Raw genomic sequence first — 22220 nt, 5'->3', positions numbered from 1 at the left:
ACTGTTGATTTAAATTGTTCGTGGCCAGCTTAAAGAATACAAACAATAGTTCTTTATATAAGTACGCAATGTTTCGCTATCCGAATATATCCGAAGCTGTTGCATTCATTGAAAAAGTGTTCATAGAAATTGAGTTGTAAGTATTAAAGTAAAAACATAATTATCTAGTTGTTGACATTTTTGCTGCAACGTTAACTCATCCCCTTTAAACTCACAACATAAGTGCAACATAACGACAGTTACATATCAATTGTTCACGGGTCTACCGTTTAAAACTTCGTCTATTTATCAACAGGTGCGCGATAGAATCTTGCTGCTATTTTTATCTTGTTTTCCTATATCATTTTGTCATTTTTAAATAATTTATTTCAGGCTACAATGGTTATTGAAACACGGCCAACGCGAGCATAGCACCGAGCTATAATAAAATGTATTCGATTTTGAAGACCCTTAAGCAACATTCATTGACCCCTTAGAACCTAAGAAATAGTTAATTTCACTTGAGATATGTGTGTCGTTTTGTAAAATTTTAGTATTAATGACGTAATCGTACTTTTAGGTTCCCGTGCGATCTTACACACTTTGTTAATAAACGATGAGACTAGTGTATGGTATGGTTGTATTGTTTGTATGTTTCGTTTCTGTTGTTTGTTTTGCCACAAACATGAACCCTTAAACAGTAAATGCATATTTGTAAAATAGAAGAAATACATATTTTTGTGAATCCGGTGTAATGGTACCAACGCGAACTGCAATCGCACTCAAAATAGTAAACATTGCTGATAATACTGACAATTCAGCGAACCCAGATTGGTAATCTGTTGAAGACAGCTTAGGGATAAAAATTCCCATCGCGCAATGCAGCTATGCTACGATATAAGTACAATTGACCTTGAAATGTTAATCAGCACCAGCTGAGAAAACCATTTGCGTTTGATTCAGCTGTAATGCGAGACCAGCACTGTTTACAGAAGTGTCTGTTTCGTCAATGAATACAATGATGTTGAAGTGCTACAATGGCAATGCCCGCTTTATGGGTTGTATTGTTTCAAGAATCACCAAGTCGTAATAGACAACGATTCAAAGGAACTCAAAATAAGTTAAGGTAAAGGTAATATCTTAGCTATGCCCGTGTATCTTAGCTTACGTGTTTTATTTAGGTATTTTATAGATCGTATGCTTACTTGAATAATTTTGTCTATTTATTTGATTCAATATAAACGATCTGAATACTGGTTTTTAACTTTTGTTGACAACAATAAAAAAAAAATTCATACATCATAAATAGTTTAAAAATCAAACAAAACGTTTGTTTTGGTCCTTTTCTTGTGAATTATGGACTTCTACATATATATATTCTACACTCTTGAAATGAAAGATCCGCTAGAAATTATCTAGGTTTAACAATGATGAGAATGAAATCTCTTGAGAGTTTTTTTTTATATTTTAAACTGGATGTCTAGGTCATTCTTTATTACATATTTCCCTTTGGTAAGAAACAAGGAAGTTGAAACAACACTGTAATGTTTCGTTTACATTTTCAACTCCTGGATTTATTGTTTGTTTCGGATTCTTCATTGACAGCAGTTTTATTTTCCTGTGAAAGTTATAGACGTGTTAACTAGTTTGTGAGAATATTTTGTGATTTAAAATAGAAACAAATCATACAGGTCTCCTTTAGAAATGTACATGAACATATGTTTCATACATGTATCTCCCATTAGTTAGTATGATAACATTAAAAATCAGGACAACAATCTGAACTACATTGGATTTAGAATAAATCGGTGTTATGTCACATGACCTTTGCAGTGACGAACTACTTATTACGTAATGTCACTTTCGGAAAACCTTGGATTTATGTGTCTGGTTGTTACCGTTGCGGCCATGTTTATCAGTGTCGTGACGCCATATTGGGTAGTTGATGATATCATGAAACCGATGCACAAAGGTTTGTTAGCGAATTGTGAGGAGGACATGTGTACTTGGATTTTTCAAGATGTGAGGATAAGCAAAGAGTTTCCAGGTAGAGTATTTCCTTTGGTTGTTGTATTTTTTAATCATGTGGCATTGGTTAATACTATTGATTTCAGAGATTCTCTAGAAAAAGAATGCCGCTCAAGCAAATACTAAAGGATGGAGAGGATGGAGCGTTGAAAGTAGTGTTTTACTATTGCTAACAATAAAGCTTCCAAATTAAACCTATATTTTATGTAATTTTGTTTTGTCACGGTTGTTTGACTTTTGCAGGATGCAGTTAAGTCCAGATTGTATTGTAAAGAAATTGCAACTTATTTGCTCTTATCATTTTTTCCGAATTAATCAATATACAGCTAGATTGGTATTAGACTTAAAGAATACCTTCTTCGATCTGAGATACAAGCACTTGTAACGATAACAATAATTATAAAACATACACCAAGTACGAAAATGATAATCGTTTTATTTACTCTATAATAGAAAACATAGTTTTAGATAAACGTATCTTTCATTTCTGTTTCAATTGTACATGTATTGCAAAAATTATTATTCCCACACTTTCTTATCTTATAACAATGGACAATGGACCTACTTCAAAGACATAAGCAAAACCGGAAACAAATTTGTTTTAATTCCCATAATTGTTGTGGTTCCGATAATGACCCAGGCCTGCATTGTTTCAGTTATAATTATGTCAACAACATATTAGACATGATGTTTAGCGAACTATTTAGTTAATAAGTGATCACGATATAGATGTCGATTTTTGAAATCATAGCTAGTTTGGTCATCATCATTGGGGAAAAAGAATATTAAATTTAAGCAGTATGTTTATGAATTTGGTTTGCTTGCGTTCCAAATCCCCAAACATGCTAGAAATTCTTATCTTGCCCACGGGCGAAGATAAAATGCCCGTATGTAACTTCTTTTAATGGTCACCACATTGCAATTACCTCCCTTGTTGAAGACTGCCGTCTGTAGCGCATCATGGAAACCTTGTCTTGTGGCAATATTTAGAACGCTAGTTAATTATTTCTCGCTTCAAATGTCACCATAAAACTGTTTTCACGCACCTTTCAAGAAATAATGCTTCACTCTTCTCTATTTAAAGACCGATCAGACCATTTACATACTCTGAATCACTTCGCGAATATCCATGACAACCACGAATTATTGCATATCCGTACGCAATTATTTTCACTAAGCACAAAAGAGTTCCAGCCATAAAAATACATTTTTACTTAATTTTGTTTAACTGAGGTGGGAGAAAAAGCATCTACCATAGCCGCTCGTGTAAGATAGGTTCATCCCGACCCTCGCGCAGGGTGTTTTGCGGAAACTCGGTAAAACTCGTTTCCGCAAAACACCCTACGCTCGGGTCGGAATGAACCTATCTTACACTCTCGGCCATGGAAGATACTTATAGTCTGCACCCAAATATAATTGCCAGGCGTGTGTCATTTATTAAATTATTTATTTAAACGTTTACCTCTTCGTCCTTGAAAAAGCTTAAATAGAATGCCAGGCTGCAGGATCAACAATCTATCTGACGCAATCTTTGTTTACATTCTGTCATTGTAATTTTACAAAATACGCAAAGGTGAATAAGATAGTTTTGAGGAGGACATGTTGCAAAGAACATAATTATCATGGAAGGATCAAGGTGTTGATGTTAGAGTTTTCGCAAATTTGGGCGAGCGCCCTCTCTTTAAGATCCGGAAATTTTAGCAAAAACAAATTGGCTGTTTTGTCTGGAATTTAGCATTCTGGTGTGTGATTATTGATATATATTTTCTCGGACATTTGATAAAAAATGCAACAATGTTAGCATAAATCCGCGAGTTATTAACTCTAGTTTGTTTTCAAAGAAACACGTAGGTTTTGATACTTATAGAAGGCTTCATTTGTGAAAAGAAAATGTTGCATGCAACGAATGACAGTTATCAAATAATGTTTCAACCACCATCAAACGCAATATTAAAAGATAAACCAGTAGCAAACGTTAGCAACACCATTAATTAACGTTCAATTTAACGAAAGTAATTTCAAGTCAGTTATTCGGATATTTGAAAATCTTGAAATGAGAACAATCTTCGCTTGTAATGGATATTTTAAATATCCACATAATTAAATCAACTTGAAATATTGAACACATTAAATAAGCTCTATTCCAATATGTAATCCTCACAAACTAATTAAATTAGATCCAATATTTTATAAATGTTTTAGCACATGTGAATGGTTTATAAAGGCTAGTTTACTTTATAAAGAAACTTCTATTGTTTACATAAGCCAAGATTAGACAAGTTTTCACTGATATACAAAATGAAAATGTTCCAAAACATTCTACAAAAAAATCCTGAAGAACTTCATCTCCGAGTATGACTTTACACCGATAAACAAGATAGGAACGGTAAAGCATTGAACTACGCAAGGCAAAACGCACGGAGCCAAGACCAAAACATATGTTCTCAAAAAGCACGGCAATTTTAACGGAAAACACTGAAATTCAATGAAACTTTTTTTCAATGGTTTTTGCCTTGTTTTTCGTTGTTTTATTTCTGTACCAATCATTTGTTGTTGTTTTTTGTTAATTTCTGTGCTGTTTTCCTTGCTTTTCGGTGATTTTTAAGCAAAAATTATGTCTTGTCTACAAAAGGCTAGAAAAAAATAACAAGTAATTCCAACAGTCAAAAGGTTGTAAAACAAATGTTTAATTTGGATTTCTGCAATGTTTTTTGTTATTTTCAGTATTAAGAAAAAAACTTGTCAGTGTCTAGACTTTTCGTCTATATACATTAATTTGATTTGCTTCAACTTCAACTGGCAACTGAAGGTTTTCGTTGGCTTAGTGGTCTAAGTAGGTGGACATTTTGCCACAAGTCTGCACAAAACGTCAAATTGGCAAAACGTTGCTTTAATATGAGGAAATCGGATCGTTTGTACAATGAATGCAATAAAACTGGCATCTAAACGTGTCCAATTTGGTTATTTGTATGTTTTCAAAACATTGATTCGATGCATGGTAATAGACTTGATTTATTAAAAGTTGGTTGTTGTAATGGCCGTTTAGTCCAGTGTCAAACTTGATACCCAAGACAGAATGCCCTTTGTTAAAACGTTGTTATATTTTCAGCAAATTGGGTCTTTCTTACCTTATATGCACGAAATTAGAATTTTAACTTGCTCGTTAGTGTTATGGTTTTGCCTTAGTCGATGCTAGAAGACTTGATGTATTAAAACATGTTCGTTGTCATTGTTGTCTGCGCCCTCCAAAATATTTGATGTTAGCCATAACTTTGTGCTCAATTGTTTGTTTTGTGTAGCTACATAGCTTGCCACATCACTTTAGATTGAATCTTTTTGAAATATTTATCTCCATACGTCTCTAATGACATAAAACAACTGCAAACCAAGAGTAGAATATCAGCAACAAATTAAAACACTCTACACTTTTCAAAGCGCTGTAGAAACAACCACAGCATTTTAAAGCAAAATTTAAGTACAACCAATGGATCTATAAAACCAACAGTGCCATGGCAAGTGCAATTTTTGTCAAGGACACCGAGTATAACAGCATTTACAAGTGTTGCAGTGAAAGGTTTTAGACGCCTATTGTCGAGTTGCAATATGTCTTGAGGAAACACACCTGCAATCTAATAGTTTTAAATGTTTTGATAACGTAATGTCTCGGCTCACGCAGTTGATATAAATAGATGACCATGGCATTATGAAATAAGCGTCTAAATGCCAAGCCAATAGACAAAAATAATGTATGTGCGTGTTTCCACGTACAATATTACTAAACATGTAAATATTCTATTTCTCAAATGACCTTCACGATGAGTGAGAGTGAGAGTATCGTTGTTCTAATGACTGCATGTTATTTCTTGATATAGCTATGACATTAAGCTGTAAAAACATATTTGAATACACCTCGGTAACTTTTAAGTAAACAAGACTGGTTTCTTTCGACAAGTATGGTCTGCAGTTGTGATCGTAGAAAATGCTAATTTTGTTTCAATGAATCTTTACTTAAACGATATTCGAATGAGTGAACATCTTTAGTTTCCTCGTACTTTTGTGTGTGTGTTTTTAAACTGATTTATGGGTTAGAGCAGGATTACCCTAACCATTTATGACAATTTCGTCATTATTCTTTGCAGGTTATATTACAATATTGTGTTGTAGCATCGTCTCTAACTACAACAAGAAAGAGTTTTAACGATAAATGGAAATCCGATATGTGCTTAAAAAGACCGAACTGAACATGAAGTAATCTCTTCCGAGGGCCTTGACATTGTAGCTTGTTGAGGCCAAGCTTACCTTGTTTATAACATGCAATTGTACTTCTTGGAAGTATCAGCTACAGGATTTATGTAACTGATTTTGTATTATTTTTTTTCTTTTCAGCACAGTTCAACATGACTCAAAATTGTATGTCCGTGGCATAGTTTATGTGCCTAATTGAGCTCCTTGTGGACATCTTGGGTTTTTATAGCCATCACCATGCAAAGTTGTTTACTTATCACTTCAGCGTTATTCAATGCAATATAAAGTCTTATGCTTTTGACCCTGTATATAGGACTATAGGTTTTAAAGATGCAAACATGCTCCCTGTTTGACATGTATCGTCGGTTTTACGTCCATATATTATATTACATTATGTTATTAGCCGTAGCCCTAGGCCAAATCTATATATGTGTGGCCATCCCCTACCTGCACTTGTTTCATCTGTAAAATTATCTTTTATAACTAGAATTTATTATTGCTTTTTTCAGCATGGTTCAAGGCGACGCAGGGTTTGATGTCAGTGGCGCTGGTCCTAGGCCTCCTGGCTCTACTGGTGTCCACAATATCTCTGTGTTGCACGTGTCACAGATGTAGCCCTCATCAACCTATTTGTGGATTTCTCATTGTCGCATGTGAGTAGTTCAATGGGTAATGAAAATATCATTTTAATTTATATTGCATTAGTATATGTAAATGCAAAAGATTGGTGCATAATCTTTGCTTGTCGTTATATCACATTTGGCTTTTCGCATAAATATTGGCTTCATTTACTTCACTTTAAGTTGATGTGTAAAGAAATGAACGTTTAAAGGTTATCTGAACGATACAAATATATGATAAATGGCATAAAAACAACACAGTTGTTCGGCATCAGTAAGTGTAAGGGTTGTCAATTAGCTTTGTGAGTAACACTACAGAGAATTTCTACTCGTAGTCGAACAAACTTGTCTATAAACGTGCACATGCTGTCTCCATGAAACCTTCTAAGACACAATGAGAACAACGGAGACAAGTCCGCAAGTCGAAAATTCAAAAATAAACTCTGTTTCTCAGACACAACAGACGTTTTATTTTACGTTTCTATCGCGCCGATGATGTGCCAAAAGTCCCATTACTTTAAGCGACTGGAAATTAGTTCACCATATTCTTTATGCACTTATTCCAAAACTAGTACAAGTGCTGTCAATTGTTTTTCTCAAAGAATTACTGTGTGTTCAGCTTCAGCAACGATGCAATTAGGTAGTGTTAGGAATGTGCTGTATGTGCACGAAGCACCAGTTACCTCATTACTTCTTGGAAATGAATATTTCGTGTTGGGCATGTTGCAACGATAAAACATTTTCGAACAATTTAGGATAGGATAGGATAATAGTAACAATCACTCAATGTATGCGAACAAAACCAAAATTTAAACTTTTGCCATTATTTTTAGTCTGTGAATGTTCTAAACCATGAATGTTCAAGTAAATATGTACATGTATAATGTCTGACTTTTTGAAATGCATTTAGCCAAGTGATGGCCGATTTTTGGTTTACGAAAATCATTACTGACCAAACAAGATCATAATTAGTATAGCATGCACAAAAAAATATTCTTGGGAGAGTCGCCAAACTGCTATGAATATAATCAGACAAATACGCCGAAATACTACGCCGTATTACTACACTTACGACAGTGAAAACACAAAGGCCTTGAAAGCTCTAAGACCATAAATCTCAACGATTTATTCCTCTAAATGGACGAGCTAAAATGTAAATATGAATCATGGTTCCTGTGTTTACACGTGCGTGTATAAAAATATATGATTTTATGTTCATGTAATAAAATCTGGTCCTGATACTAGATGTATTGAACGGGAAACTTAAGCTCTCAGATGTAAACTAGGTTTTAAATTTTATCACATGAAAGCATGTGTGTCCCGGCTTTAACATTTGAAAAATGACAAGTCCCTGGGTATTGCAATTTTACGTTGAAAAGTTAATGCATGTCTAGATAGGTTTATAGTTATTGCAATCAAATGCAGGAACATGCTATCGAGCAGATGTATAAACGTCAAAGAAATAAAAACGAAGGATTAAAATTGCCTGAACATGCAACATGGAATTTTAAGAAAAGTCTATAGTGTAATGGCAATGAACAAATTCGCAGTTGTTTTGTTTTGCAGGCTTTTTCTGTTAGAGAAAACAATGAAAGGGTATGAAAGGGTATGTCATTATGTAGTTGGCATCATTCTGTTAAAACCGTAATCGTTCCAGGAATATTGCCTGTGCACGCTATAGTATAAATTAGTTTGGCCTTTTAATTTAATCTTGTAGGAACGCAATTAGTGTTCCAAACATACAAATTGAAAGCGCTGACAGCGATAAAAGGCTCTGGGTGTGACATAAGAGATTTTACTCTTTTACAATTCTTTTCACAGTAAATAAAATAAAATCCTAAATATATTTTCGGTGTAACCGATTAAGTGACTGTCATTTCCTAAGACAAAGTTAAGTATATTAATGAATTTTAATACAATTACAGTCCAGACTCGCTATGTCGACGTCGGATATCTCGACTTTCCGGTTGTGTCAACTCTTTTCTCTGGTCCCGAATTTATTCCTTCTTATTCTATATAAAACAAATCTGCTTGTGTCGATTTTTCTATCTCGATTTTTTCGCTATGTTGGCTTCATGTCGCTAAATTACCGTGCGTGTCAAAATAACAAACTGTCATAATTTGGTGCAAAATTAAAGTTGTTTGTTTATGTTTTTTATTAAAGAGACATTATTGCACCCCCCCCCCCCATTTATTGCTCAAAAGACATTTATTGAAACGCACGAGGACGCCTATGACATCATGGGAAAATTCGACAACAATGAAAGTTACGTGACGAAGAAATTTCTCTACACTGCATGTAGAAAACAAACTTTTTAATACCAATTAATTGAATTGAATTAAATAAAATTGACACAAATAAAAAATCACTTTATTTTTCAATAATACGTTTGCTGTTTTCACGACGGTAATATGTAACAAGACCATTCATTTGCAGTAGTCGGACATCGGACATAAATCGAACTCAAATGTGCTGGGATTGGTGATATTTATTTTGTAATTCGGATGTGTCGAATGTTCGTTATGTCGACTTTTTCCCTAGGTCCCGACAAAGTCGACATCACGAGTTTCGACTGTAGCTAGTTTCATAACATTTAATGATAAACCAATATATACTTAGGTGTATGAACATTGCTTTCATCACGCAAGTTTGTTGTTAGTTTAAAGTTAATTAGATAAATTCCGATATTGGATGAGTACGTTTTGACTATTTGCTGTAGGTAATTGAAGGCAAGGTCTTTAAGTGAACAAATGTCCTGCAAAATTAGCTGAAATTATCTAGTCCCCTCAGTTTCGCGCCAAGATTAATTCAAGATTTTACGGCTTGCTATAAATTCACTTTAACATTGCATACTTATGAATGCATCCAAATAAAGTGGTATTTAATTTATCATTATTTTAAACCGCTAACGCCATATGTTCCATTGTGTAACCCCGGCGCATTTATCATTTGAACATGTCACGTCAAAACAAAGATGAAACGCTATCTGATTTTGATTCGAGGCCTTCGAGCTACAGGCTAAAATGGGTTTATCATTTCAATATGTCAGTTCAAGCAAAATCCATTCATTTCAATAGTTGCATATATGAATACAGAATTTACGAATGTAAAAGATTAAAAGTCAGCTTAGGAGTTTCAATGACACCAGTAGATTATGTAAACCATACAACTACACCTTATTTAAAGCAAGGTTTCACTTGATACAGACTTGATATGTGGATTGTGTATATAAATTCAAGCAAGTTCAAATGCACACTTAACCTGACAGACTTGACAATTCTACAAAAATACATACACTCTTATATCTTTCAGCGGTGGCTATATCGGTAGGCATCATGATATTCGGGATCAAGGCGAAGCAGGACTGGGGCATAGACTTACAGGTGGAAACAATGTCTAAAGGCCGGTTTGGTTGGTCATTTTGGACGGCCATAGGTGCCGCGGCCAGCGCCCTGCTGACTTCTACCATATACTGTTGTATGGAAAGAAAGAGCCAATAAATGGAGCATTGCGTGGGATGAAGATGGAATGGATGTTCCTGCATTTTACTAGTCCTAGCTTCGTAGATATTTGGCTTTCCCACGGCTCCTGCCTGTCCAGTCTAAGACTGATGGTGTTGGAAACTCAGCACGCTCGTGTCCAAATTCTGTACACGCTGTTTTTGTACATATAAGATTTTTTGTACAAAAACATTTTTCGGATGAAAAAAGAAATTTGATACAGACATTTTGCACTACTAGAAGAATATTTGATAAATGCATATTAAACACTTGTTTACCACACCGTGTGTATGTTTGTATAAGGTATAACGTCGTTGTTATATATAGCGATTGATAATCTTGTCGAAAGCTATTAAAGCTATGATAATCAAAACTATTCAAATACTTAATGCTACAATAACCTTTTTGCTTCCCTTCACATTTATGAATTGTCTAGTTGGATAGTTTAATGTTTAACATTGCAGTTATTATTTTCAATATTGTCCATATATGTCTTATTTTTCTAAAAAAAAAAATTGCTATTTTACTAGTCTTTTTCTAAGAAACATTTTATATATTGTGCTCTGTTTTTGTTTCTATACATGTTGCTGTGACGATGAGCTTTTTATGCTTAAGTCGAATACAATTTCTGTTCTGTTCTGCTTTCTTTATTTAGCTCTATATTCATATTGTGGACATCTTCCCAACGAGCGTGCGACACAATATCGTGCATTAAATGTTTAGTAAGTGTCACAAATCAAATTGATAGAGGATAATCGTTTGTTTTACTGTAAGGACCGTAATATATTTCACCGAGTAAGCATCAAAAGCTATAGTTCACGAGTGACGTAGCCACGAGTGAAATATTTTCTTTTGGAGTACACGAGGAAAAATTTATTGCGAGCTTGAAATGAATAAAACATGTTGTTGTTTTTTATTCTATGCCTAAAAACAATAGAAAAATGGGGCTAAAATGTCAAAACAGTGGAAATATCAAATCAAATCACTGTTTGAAAGAGTGAGATATCAATTTTATTTCAGTAAAAAATCTCTATTAATAACCGGAAAGCATATAAAAAAAGATTTACTTGCCATTTTGTTCTGAAGAAAAATAATTCTAGAGCAAAACATGTACAAAAGAAAAAGCTCAAAAATAACAAATTGCACTCAATTGTTTCATGAATAGACAATGGCCTTATTTAGATACCATTCATGTTTTTGATTCTATAATTACAAATATAAATGCTATCAATGCTAAATGCAGATGACTAACACATGCGACACACATACACACACAAATGTATCTTTTGAATGTATCAAAGAACATCTTAGCTACTGTCTTATATCAGTCAGCGAAATTTCAAAGTATTTCATATACTTTGGGTGAAGTATTTGCTTTGAAATGATCTGTCTTGGAATTCTACAATAAATGCATAGGGATGTTAAACCTTAGTACTCTTCCTACAACTATAATTCCAACATGCATAAAATACCAAGAGACCTAAAGACAAAACAACACATTTAAGGACTGTATAAGACAACGTCACGGCAGTGTGAAAATATAATTAATTATTTAAACTTTAATGAATAATGATTGTACCATTCGTTCAATCAGTAAATAGGGACAGGCTGCCGTAGACAAAGTGCATGTGTGCTGACGAAAAATACCAGGCTGCTACAGAAAAATGATAAGGCGTTGGAAAAAGAGTACAGGGTGCTTACTATGAAAATGGCACGTAGTACTGTGCTGTGATGAACTAGGATGTAATGCATTTGCCAAGAATTATGCTAATTTTATAATGTTACAGGTTTCGGTCGCCAAATATGCATAGGAAACATATGCATAGTATCTATGCATTTTTGTCATAATAGAAGTTCTTTCAAAACAAATGAAAATGGCATTAGCATTTAATGAATAAATAAATGAGGGCACGATAAGCCCCTTATAACATGATTAAGCTTAGCTCACTATTTTTGGTTTACAATAAATTGCGTAAAAATAACTTTTTAAGAGTTTTTATACTTTGGATTAGATTTATCATTACGAAAATCACATTTAACTATTTTTCATTTGTCAAGATTCAATTCAAGTATGTATTTTGGCTAATTGAAATAAGCGACTTAAGCCTGTTAAGCTTAAGAAGTTTTAAGAAATTGGGGCCAGAAGTATGCCCATGTTAGTGTACATGAGGGTCGAAGTGTGCTACCAATAAAGACCAGGATGCTGCACCATTCAATATCTCATTATCTGAAACTACAATGTATTTGTATTGTTTAGGCTGTTGAGCCTGTTTCAATAATTTCGCTTGTGATATTAGAACATAGGATAGCGGTTAAAGCTGCACTCTCACAGATATACCGTTTTTACAACTTTTTTTTTATTTCTTGTCTTGGAAAGAGCATTTTTTGCGTTAATATCTGCCAACCAATAATAAAAGATTGCTGACAAAAGATCAGATCGCAGAATTTCATACTTCTGTTCGAATATTTATGTTTTATGGTTTAAACCGTTACTAACGGTGTGAGATAAATGCATAAAACATCAGTTTTTGTTCTTAAAAATAAATATCTGCGATCTTTTTTTGTCAACAGTCTTATATAACTGGTTTCCATAAGTGTTCGCAAAATTTGGCTCGTTCCAAGACAAAAAAATAAAAAGTTGTGAAAACGTTCAATCTGTGAGAGTGCAGATTTAATTAAGACCACCGTTACTATGACAATGAAGAATCGAGATACATAGTTATGCGAAAAACCGAGAACGGTGTTCCATGCCTTGTTTCCTTGCATTTAAACAACGTTTATTTTTGATATTTTGACTTCTGGGATGGTCCTTGCAGTTTTTAATGTATACTTAAGATTTTTTAAATCCGTGCGAATTGTCCTGGACTGGTATTCATTTTTGGTCTTAATTGGATCTAAAAACGACGTAGTTAATCAAATTACCGGTTATAAATAAATTACCAATATAGTGAATGAAATCGATGATGTATGAGTGCAAGGTTAACTTAAGTTGAATATTGAATACCACGCCTGATTTGATTTATTTTGTCTTTCCGCTGATGGGGTTGCTTTTTTATTTTGACAGCAATGACAAGGTAATAATGCTTCATATGTTTATATATATATGTATATATATTATGACAAACGCTTGAATCATTTACAGTTTTATTGCGCAATGCCGTAATAATTCAAAAATGTTATAGGCTTTATCACAAACTTAAAATGTAATGCAATCTTAGACTTAAATAAATTACTATAAAATACAGGCAGGTCGACATAAATAAATAAATATCAAATTAAAAGCAGGTGAAAATGAATAAACACAACTCCGAAGCACATATTAACAGTTCGGGAACGCAAGCGTTGTATCGACAATCAGATTTATCTCCGTTGTTTGACCACACAAAGACTGTTCGCAACTTCAAATCCGCAACAGCACTTTGATGGCTGGCTGTAGTACTCAGTTACCAATCTGAAAATTTAAACACGATTGGTTTTGGCTTCTTTGTTCATTTTTGTTTATATTTATCTGGCAACACAAAAGGTTATTGTATAGCAAATACTTTTAGTATCAAAATAGTGTCGGGTGTAGCAAAATTAATACTTTTAGTATCAAAATTAGTGTCGGATGTATTTGTCCGTGTTTAAAACACTGATTGTGTAACGATATCATTGACATTGTACTAGTTCTCTCAAATTTTCTATATATAAATATAACAAAGGAAGGCGAACAATACATTATCAGACCAGACGAATACATGACAGTAAAACTAACTAAATTCAACATACTTATAACATGTACCAACGAACATGCAGGATATTGATACAGTTTTTGTGGAAGAGCAGGTCTGTTGAGTGTTCCCCGTGTCACATGGTGTAGTTCCGCATGGCTGTGTCTCGGTATTAGCACCGCTGTTAACATTGTAAAAATATGATTATACTTATTTTTCTCAAATGTGACAAAGGGTTAGTCCTATCGTTTGGCATTTTGATGTGATTAATGTTAATACACCTCTGTTTCGAAGTGTAAATATGCATTTTCCACTATTTATTAATATATTAAAACGTTTTATTTTGTCAAACTCTTAGAATCTGTTTATAATATTAGCAATGTGTTAGACGATATATTATATAAGGATAATGTTTAAAGAGGTCAAACAGAAATTCCATAACCCTAATGTTAACAGAGATTTCATTCAAAAGTTCATCCAAACAAGGTCATCTTAAAATTGTCTCGTGCACCATTTTATGAAACATCAAGATAAGTATAGAATCCGATTTTGAATCAGTACAAATCTCTAATTATGTATGTGTGCCTCAATTTCCGTATTATGCATATTCAAATAAATCTAAAGACCGAATACTCTGAGACCGCGAGAAGTTTAACATACCCAAAATGCTGAAAACAATTGTGAATACATGACCTAAATTCCCGTTGCCATAGCCAGCACATGACATTGAGCACTAAGATTTATAAAAATGACGCTCAGTTGTAATTGAACAGTCCATTGACAATATATATAGAATGGCCATATTATGCTTCTGACCTGCACGTCTGCCCCTCAAGGCATGTTCTATTTCTTGATTGTTGGCCACAGCCACCACATGAAACTGAACACGAGGACCAATCAGACCAAGTATTCCATCCTTGTGGCCCAGTTGTGCTAGCTTCCTCCGTCGTAATCGATGAGGATATAATAGGATCAATACGAGATACGGCGTCCTCTGAAAGTACCAAGAGTAATGGTGTTGGATAATGGTGGACTTTGTAAAGAAATATTGAATATTAAATGTTAAATAGCTTTAATCGATGGAGTGTACACACAAAATGTTTCAATATGGTCATAAAATCGATTAAAAATGTTTTGAACAATGACTATATTGCGAAAATCACACAACAACGCTACTTATAAAACAGTAGCAAAAAAATAAAAAAATAAAAATTATATTAAGGAATAGCTATATTCAAAAAAGTAGAAGACTAATCAAAATAAACGAGACCACGTACTGGTACAAAACGGTTGGTTTAATTCTTTGGTAAAACCATCGCAACAATAGGATTCCGACTTTAAACACTCAGACGTCCTTGAATGAAAAACAGTTCTGAAAGAGAAATCACAAATTGGAACAATAAGTGTAATGCATGTATAGAAACGATACAAAGGGGCCATTTTAATAGTATTTGTTTAAATCTAAAACATTAAAAGAGATCATTATTTTGACAACCAATGCCAACATTGTTTAAACATAACCAACCCCGTTGGCTTGAACTCGCTTGTCTCGAATTTCTCGTTGACTCGAACTGGAAGTAAAGGACTAATGTCTCATTACTTAAAGTAAGCATTTCCGCTTGGTTCTAATTTCCGAGGCTCGAGGTATTTTCACCGGCCCTGTGAGTTCGAGCCAACGGGCTTCGACTGTAATTCCTCTGGTTCACAATTAAAAGGAAATCGATCAACTTATTCTAAAATAAAATTTTCATTGTCTCTTTCTACCTATACCCCAAACAATAAATATTCCATTTTGTGACAAAAAACAACAGCAAACATTGGTTCCCGAACGTGCTTTGTCAGCCCACTATTGCTTTATCAACAGTAGCCCTGAATGTAGTAACAACTGGTAAAATGTAATCATAAATCCAATATGAAGACACTTCAAGCGAAACGAAACATAACTCTATTACAACAAAGTCAGGGTTTTATTGTAAGTGTCAATATATAAATACAAATTACAACACAAGTTTATTTATTCACTCTTCAACATGTTATAACAAAATTGCAAGAATATTACAACAAAACAAAAACGCGCAAAAAGGGTCTTCAAAAGTTACATGTATCTGAAATATTTTACAGATAATCCAATGTATACAAAGTACATACTTTTCCCTGGTACATCCTGTGTATGGATTGACACAGGACGGAACAACTTCTACTGTTGACCATGTCTGCTCACACGGCCGTTTCACCTGCCGCTTACAACGGTACTGTTTCTCTGTGACAGTATCCTCACAGCCACCACAGCTTTCTGAAAGAGGCGAAACATTATTGATAAATATTCATTAGTTCACATCCGTTAAAATAAGCTTGTGGTTGTACCTGAAAGACTTGAAACGCTACTGCCGTCACCGGCTTGAAACAACAGGACCATTTTTGAAAAAGTAAAATGCCGAGCCGAACCACCTAAGGGGTTGACTTACTATCGGTCCGTCGTCATTGACAGTCCTGCTGTATACAGCTATATCGGGTCTCCGATAGATTTCCCTCACATCCGTTTCAGCTATCGGAATGGGGAAAAGCATACCACAAAATAATGATTATCAGTGTTAAGCCGTATTTGAATGACCATGAGACTGCTTCGCGTGATTTTTACCTTTTTGTTGGGTCTTCGAGGCCCTGATCCTTGCACTCGCTGAAGTTTTCTGAAGAGAACCATTATAGGGATTGACCCATATTAGTTTTGTCTATTGTTTTTATTTTTTAATACATTTTTATAGACCGCTTGACCTTCCGTAAACAGCTGTACTGGGTATCCGGTACACGCTCTTCACATCCACCACAACTCGATCGTAACCATTTTAAGGGTTGACACAAATATTTTCCCTGCAACATGTGTCTTAATTTGTTCATACGGATGCTTTACCTTCTAAATTTGGTCTCTGAATGACCTCACTTCTGGCCGCAAGATTCTGAAAGGACAGGTGGTTATATAAATGTCGATACAACTGAACTGGGGCTAAACCGCCACAAGAAAGAGCATCTGGAACTGAAGGTGAATGTTCATTCATAGTGTGTAGATGTAACTGAAAACCAATGAACCATGGTCAACTAAAGGCTGATATCAATGTGGGATACAGCTGTACATTGTCTCCGTTACTGCTTCTTCACATCCATCATTACTCTTTGAAAGGGTCAATATTTGTAAATAAAATATCATGAAAAGGGCAACTCAAATCACATTATTCATAAATGTAATTTGTCGTCTGTATGCGAAACAAATTTGATGGATTTAATAAAAATTGATTAAACTTGTTTTTTTTTTCTAGAATAGTTATTCAATGGTATTACCAGAGGAGATATCGACTTGAAACCCTCTTGTGACTCCATAGACGGTTTTGAACAGCAACAGTATATGATTGGCGTCTGAGACCACTGGGAACTGCATGAGCTTTGTCTGTGATGTGTCATTGCAACAAAATCGACCTCCTGTAACAGTTAACTGATGGCATACACTGGCATTGCTTGTAGGTGTTCGTATTAAATTGGTTATTGAAAATGATACAACAAATCTTACAAGGAACCATTAAAATCGTTCTTCGTTAGAGCTTGGAGTAATGTTGTGAAAGTTAATATTCATATAAAAAAATCAGCTTCAAAAATGTGTATCCTAAGTCCAATAATTGTAAACAGAAATCCAAAGAAAAGCACATATCCTATACGCCAACTGTTAAGTCAAACAACAAGTAATATGAAGCTACATTGAATTTATCATTCACGTTTCAAAATATGTACAGATGTAAAGTATGTTTACATGATAACATAACATACCAGTAAGCCCTAGATTGTCAGAGGTTCTGACTTCTAAGAAGTCATCACAGGGTGTGAAGGGGTTTGATTGAGAACAGGTATCACTCTGTATATATGGCGCCACAAACCTCAGCTTGATGACTGAACCTTTTGGGGACTAAAACACATACGTATATTGATAACATTGTAATATTTTTGTTACTTTCTGAAAGATAGGTGAGACGAATGATACATCAATTTGGTGTGTCTGAAATGAAAATGAAAACAGATATGCCTTAAAGTATTCATTGACTCATTGGTGTAGAATATTTATAACTTACTAATAAACATTTACATTCTAAGTAGCGTGCTAACTTGCTAAATTATGACATAGAATGCAGTACTTATATATATATATATATGTATATAATTGTACAACAATAGTTATAATATATGCTCATTTCCACTAACCCGACCGACCTTGATTTGTCCCCGAACCCTACACTTTCTAGCTTTAGTGTGGATATTGTTTTTCGCATATAGTATGGAAACTTTAGAATTTGAAAACAAATTAAGAAAGTAATTTAACCTGATATAGGTCGGTTTGGTACAGAATCCCGGTTCTCAAAAACAAAAATAGAAGAAAGAAATGTACCTACCTACCATATGTTTTTTGAATATTTTGGTGGAAACAAAGAACTTTTAAGGAGGGCTTAATCTATTTTAAGAAGTTTAATAAGGTACACAGCTTACCAAATGACTTCTGATTTTCGAATTATGTTTCAAACGGTGAACAAACCTTTATAAGCCAGTAACATTTCACTCCCGGTCTGTAGTAAGACGGATACGCAGGGGAAGCAACTCGTTTAGTTTCATCCGTTTGTAGCTCAATAATTCCACCGCAGTCTGGAATGTCGGAAAAGTTCATAAGATACAAATAGCATGAATATTACCTGCAGTATTAAACCATCACGTATTGGTGAAATACATCATTATAATTCGCACTTAATGCATGCTTTGAGATGTATTGTTTGTATCAATATAGTTTAGATAGATCTACAACATGTTGAAACAAAGTTGCAATACAATTAACACAAGCATTGGTCAATACATGGACTCCGGTGCAAAAGTAGTTCCTATGAAGTCACGCAAATATGCGATTAAATTTTTGGATTTGAATACTCTTCCCGTATACAATATACCAACCTCAATGTGTCAAAGAATTAGCTGAAAAAATAGAAAGGTTTATGTCACGCCTCAAACGTAAATTACGCAAAATCATTGGTCGAGGATTGGTCACGCGGTGAACTTTCTATACTGAGTCACTTATGTTTACTTTGTACCAAAATGGCGTCTTTTTTCCAATTCCGATGAATAAATGAAACATTTCTCATAAAGTGATTAATATGAAAGGGTAATCGACGTGATATATACGTTACGGGGTTTGTAGGTGACCGATATGGGATATTTGAGGTGCAGGAATTCAAGATTCACCGTCAACCGATATAGTTTCCATTGCCACGTATATCCCAAATCGGTTCACCTTCTTACCCCGTGACTTAATAATAATGTTTCGTAGAAAAGACAATGGGGCACAAAGTTTGCATCACAAACAACGACAACTTGGTTGGCAGCTTAAAGCGCGACCTTGTGACTAGTTAACTCAATTAATTAACTGTGAATTTGCCTGTTAGACACAAGTGTGCAAGTATGTTTTATAGTCCAATCAATGCAACAAGTTTTCCATTACAAAACTAAAAACCCTACTTGCTGACGTGGCGACCGTATCACAGAAGTCCCCTCCCAGGCCGTCTGGACACCTGCATCGGGAGCAGTTCTTTGGATCCTGGTAGCCTTCATACAGACAGGTACCGTTTAGCTGGTCAGGGGAGCAGGTATCTAAGAGTTGTAATAATGTATGCCATTAATAATGCAATGGGAATCACTGGGACAAGACCAAACTCCATACAGCGGTTACTTCCCTTTGTCGTACAAAAACCACGCATGTCATGTGATGATGACCACAGTCACGTGATGTCATTTAAGAAGAAAATATTTTCTTTCATTTGTAAAATAAGAAAATAATTTAAAAAAAAAACTAATTATAAAATAGTGCACAAATGTGAGTAAAAAGCTAAAGACCTATGTACTAGCTAAAATCCAGGTATTTTCGTATGTGGTGGACTAGCAGAGTCAAGTGAAATGACGGCGAAGAAAATTTGGACAAGAAAAGTAGCAAAAGCACTAGCTATGCTTACAATGACCAAGCCGACAAAGCCAGTCAAGACAATCAACGAGAGACACAAAAGATAACAAACACAGTCCGCATTAATATTAACCATTTGATTTAAAAGCTACACATATTTTGTTTAATGAACTTTAAAATGTTTAGAAGTGACGTTCAGGTGGCGAGTGGTTTGCTAATATGCGGTTGACTTTTAATCAAGGACTTTTTATCTTGCATTTTTATCATGTGTTTATGCGCAATGATAATATACACGTTGAAAAAAATATATCGCGGTATCTCTCTCAAGCTGGTAGAAGATAAATATAGAAAATTATTAAAAACATATAATGCAATTGAAACAGCTAGCTGTGATCCTGTCCAATGACAAACATATTACACGATATATCTGACGTTTTTGATGTGTTAAGTGTTGGAATGATTCACGATAATATTTTAAAAGATCCATACATGCAATTACGTATTTTTCGGTATATTACTCTGTAATTTCTTACCATTGCAGTATGCAAGATTCGCCAGTTTCACGTCAAAAAACGACAACTCTTCCCGCTGACCAATGGTGTGTTGAAGCAAGGGTTTATTGGTACGGATGGTCAACTCGCTTTCATCCCTAGCTGTCAACTTTCCAAATTGCTGAAACAAATGTAGCTTCTCATTAGAAGTACATTCAACGTGTTTTCTTATTTGGAAATCCTTAATCACTTGATCTGAATAACTACTTGATTAAATTGACAAACCATTGTATTGGAACTAAGAACTTAAAAGTCTCTGACCTTTATTTTATAGTCATCCTTGTTGTTATAATGGACTAAATATATTGGTGCTGAGAGTTTGCCATTATTTGTGTGGAATGTGTTGATGCGGATCTGTGCCGCCAAACACTAGAACCAATATAAATGTATTGTTCAATTGTGGGTGTGGGAAGGGGGGTTCGAAGGTCCTCCTTCAACTACATTTTGGCTATGAAATGGTGCAATTTGGTGTAGTTATTTCATTATCCGATCCCGATATTGACATTGAAATGTTCACTTGGACAATTTACGGGGACGGGGGTGCTTACCTCTCCACTGTAATGCATGACAGAGCCCAGATCGTAGGGGACCGCAATATTGGTGATTTCTCCCCACGAGAGTTTTTTAAAGTTGTGGGTGTTACCTGATATAAACAGAATAAACGTTTTATCATGCTGTACTTGTTACCCTCTCTAACAGTCCGATGTACAGAATAATACAACAAAACATACAAAGCAATGCAATGCAATACACCCATACAATACAGAACCACGAAAACACGCCCCAGTAAATTTACATTTTACTGACTGTTCCAAGGCGGTACCCAACAATTCTTGATAAACATACCTATTTTTATATATATATATATATATAGTATGTATGCACTGTGCTGTTTGTGGAGTTTTGTGCTGTTCTATGTTTATTGTCTGTGATTTTGTGTTCTATGTCTTTGGCGTTTGCCCATTGCCACTTAACTGGGTTTATGTTTAAACTTTTTGCTACTGAGCTTGTTTCTGTAGCTTTTTGCATAAATATAAAATAGAACGCATTCTAACAAAAATCTTGAACAGTTTTATTTATTGGCCATATCAGCAAATACATGCAATTTGCCAAACACAGCCTCATAGTATACACACAGATGACCACACAATTATTTTTATTATAAAAACCGGATAATCAGATGGCAATTATCAGTTGTATCTACACGAAATACATCTATAGCAAATAAAAAAGCAATAAAATACATCAAATCAATAACCAACGACAGTATCAATACGTTGTGTCATAGCATTATATACAAATTTTGAAAATTCCTAAAAGTCCAACCAAAAAAGAATTAAATTTCACTTTCATTCAGACTGCAAAACAGTCACCGTAAAAAGGTCAGAATAACTGTTTTCACTAAGCAACCAAATACACAGAGACGCCAAGGACGCTATGACAGGATATACACGTAGATTGTAGATACAAATGCACCATGTACTTGTACACAGTAATTCATAGTTTCATGCAATTTTGTACTACAATAACTGACCTAATTCCACATTGTCGTTAATGACAGTAATGTATTCGTCCCTGTCATTACGAGCTTGTTCGTGCCAAAAACCAA

General features: G+C 34.5%; 2 protein-coding genes across 2 annotated transcripts; one reads left to right on the top strand and one right to left on the bottom strand.

Annotated features, from left to right (window-relative positions):
• Positions 1–1603: 1603 nt before the first annotated feature.
• Positions 1604–10831, top strand: LOC128205758 (uncharacterized). The gene is made up of 3 exons (XM_052907691.1): positions 1604–2026; positions 6762–6905; positions 10186–10831. Exons 1-3 carry the CDS (start codon positions 1834–1836, stop codon positions 10371–10373), a joined length of 525 nt encoding a protein of 174 aa, XP_052763651.1. The 5' UTR covers positions 1604–1833; the 3' UTR covers positions 10374–10831.
• A 2888-nt stretch (positions 10832–13719) lies between these two features.
• On the bottom strand, positions 13720–21244 carry LOC128204648 (zinc metalloproteinase dpy-31-like). The gene is made up of 11 exons (XM_052906050.1): positions 21160–21244; positions 20594–20732; positions 19622–19753; positions 18654–18760; positions 17897–18032; positions 17417–17554; positions 16232–16376; positions 15361–15455; positions 14900–15077; positions 14142–14264; positions 13720–13824 (listed from the first exon to the last, which is right to left on the bottom strand). Exons 1-11 carry the CDS (start codon positions 21175–21177, stop codon positions 13734–13736), a joined length of 1302 nt encoding a protein of 433 aa, XP_052762010.1. The 5' UTR covers positions 21178–21244; the 3' UTR covers positions 13720–13733.
• Between the last annotated feature and the right edge of the window lie 976 nt (positions 21245–22220).

This window comes from Mya arenaria, chromosome 10, assembly GCF_026914265.1.
Source record: "Mya arenaria isolate MELC-2E11 chromosome 10, ASM2691426v1".
NCBI lineage: Eukaryota > Metazoa > Mollusca > Bivalvia > Myida > Myidae > Mya > Mya arenaria.
Note: the sequence above shows the minus strand (reverse complement) of the source record. Positions and strands in the feature narration are given on the sequence as shown.

What these genes read in the sequence shown, in the direction of transcription:
- LOC128205758 (XM_052907691.1), top strand. Translation starts at nt 1,834, where the DNA reads ATGTCACTTTCGGAAAACCTTGGATTTATGTGTCTGGTTGTTACCGTT. An exon ending in GATAAGCAAAGAGTTTCCAG is followed by an intron (nt 2,027 to 6,761) that starts GTAGAGTATTTC and finishes TGCTTTTTTCAG; the next exon opens with CATGGTTCAAGGCGACGCAG. An exon ending in TGGATTTCTCATTGTCGCAT is followed by an intron (nt 6,906 to 10,185) that starts GTGAGTAGTTCA and finishes TATATCTTTCAG; the next exon opens with CGGTGGCTATATCGGTAGGC.
- LOC128204648 (XM_052906050.1), bottom strand. An exon ending in TACGGTCGCCACGTCAGCAA is followed by an intron (nt 18,761 to 19,621) that starts GTAGGGTTTTTA and finishes CCGACATTCCAG; the next exon opens with ACTGCGGTGGAATTATTGAG. An exon ending in AATGTTACTGGCTTATAAAG is followed by an intron (nt 18,033 to 18,653) that starts GTTTGTTCACCG and finishes TATGTGTTTTAG; the next exon opens with TCCCCAAAAGGTTCAGTCAT.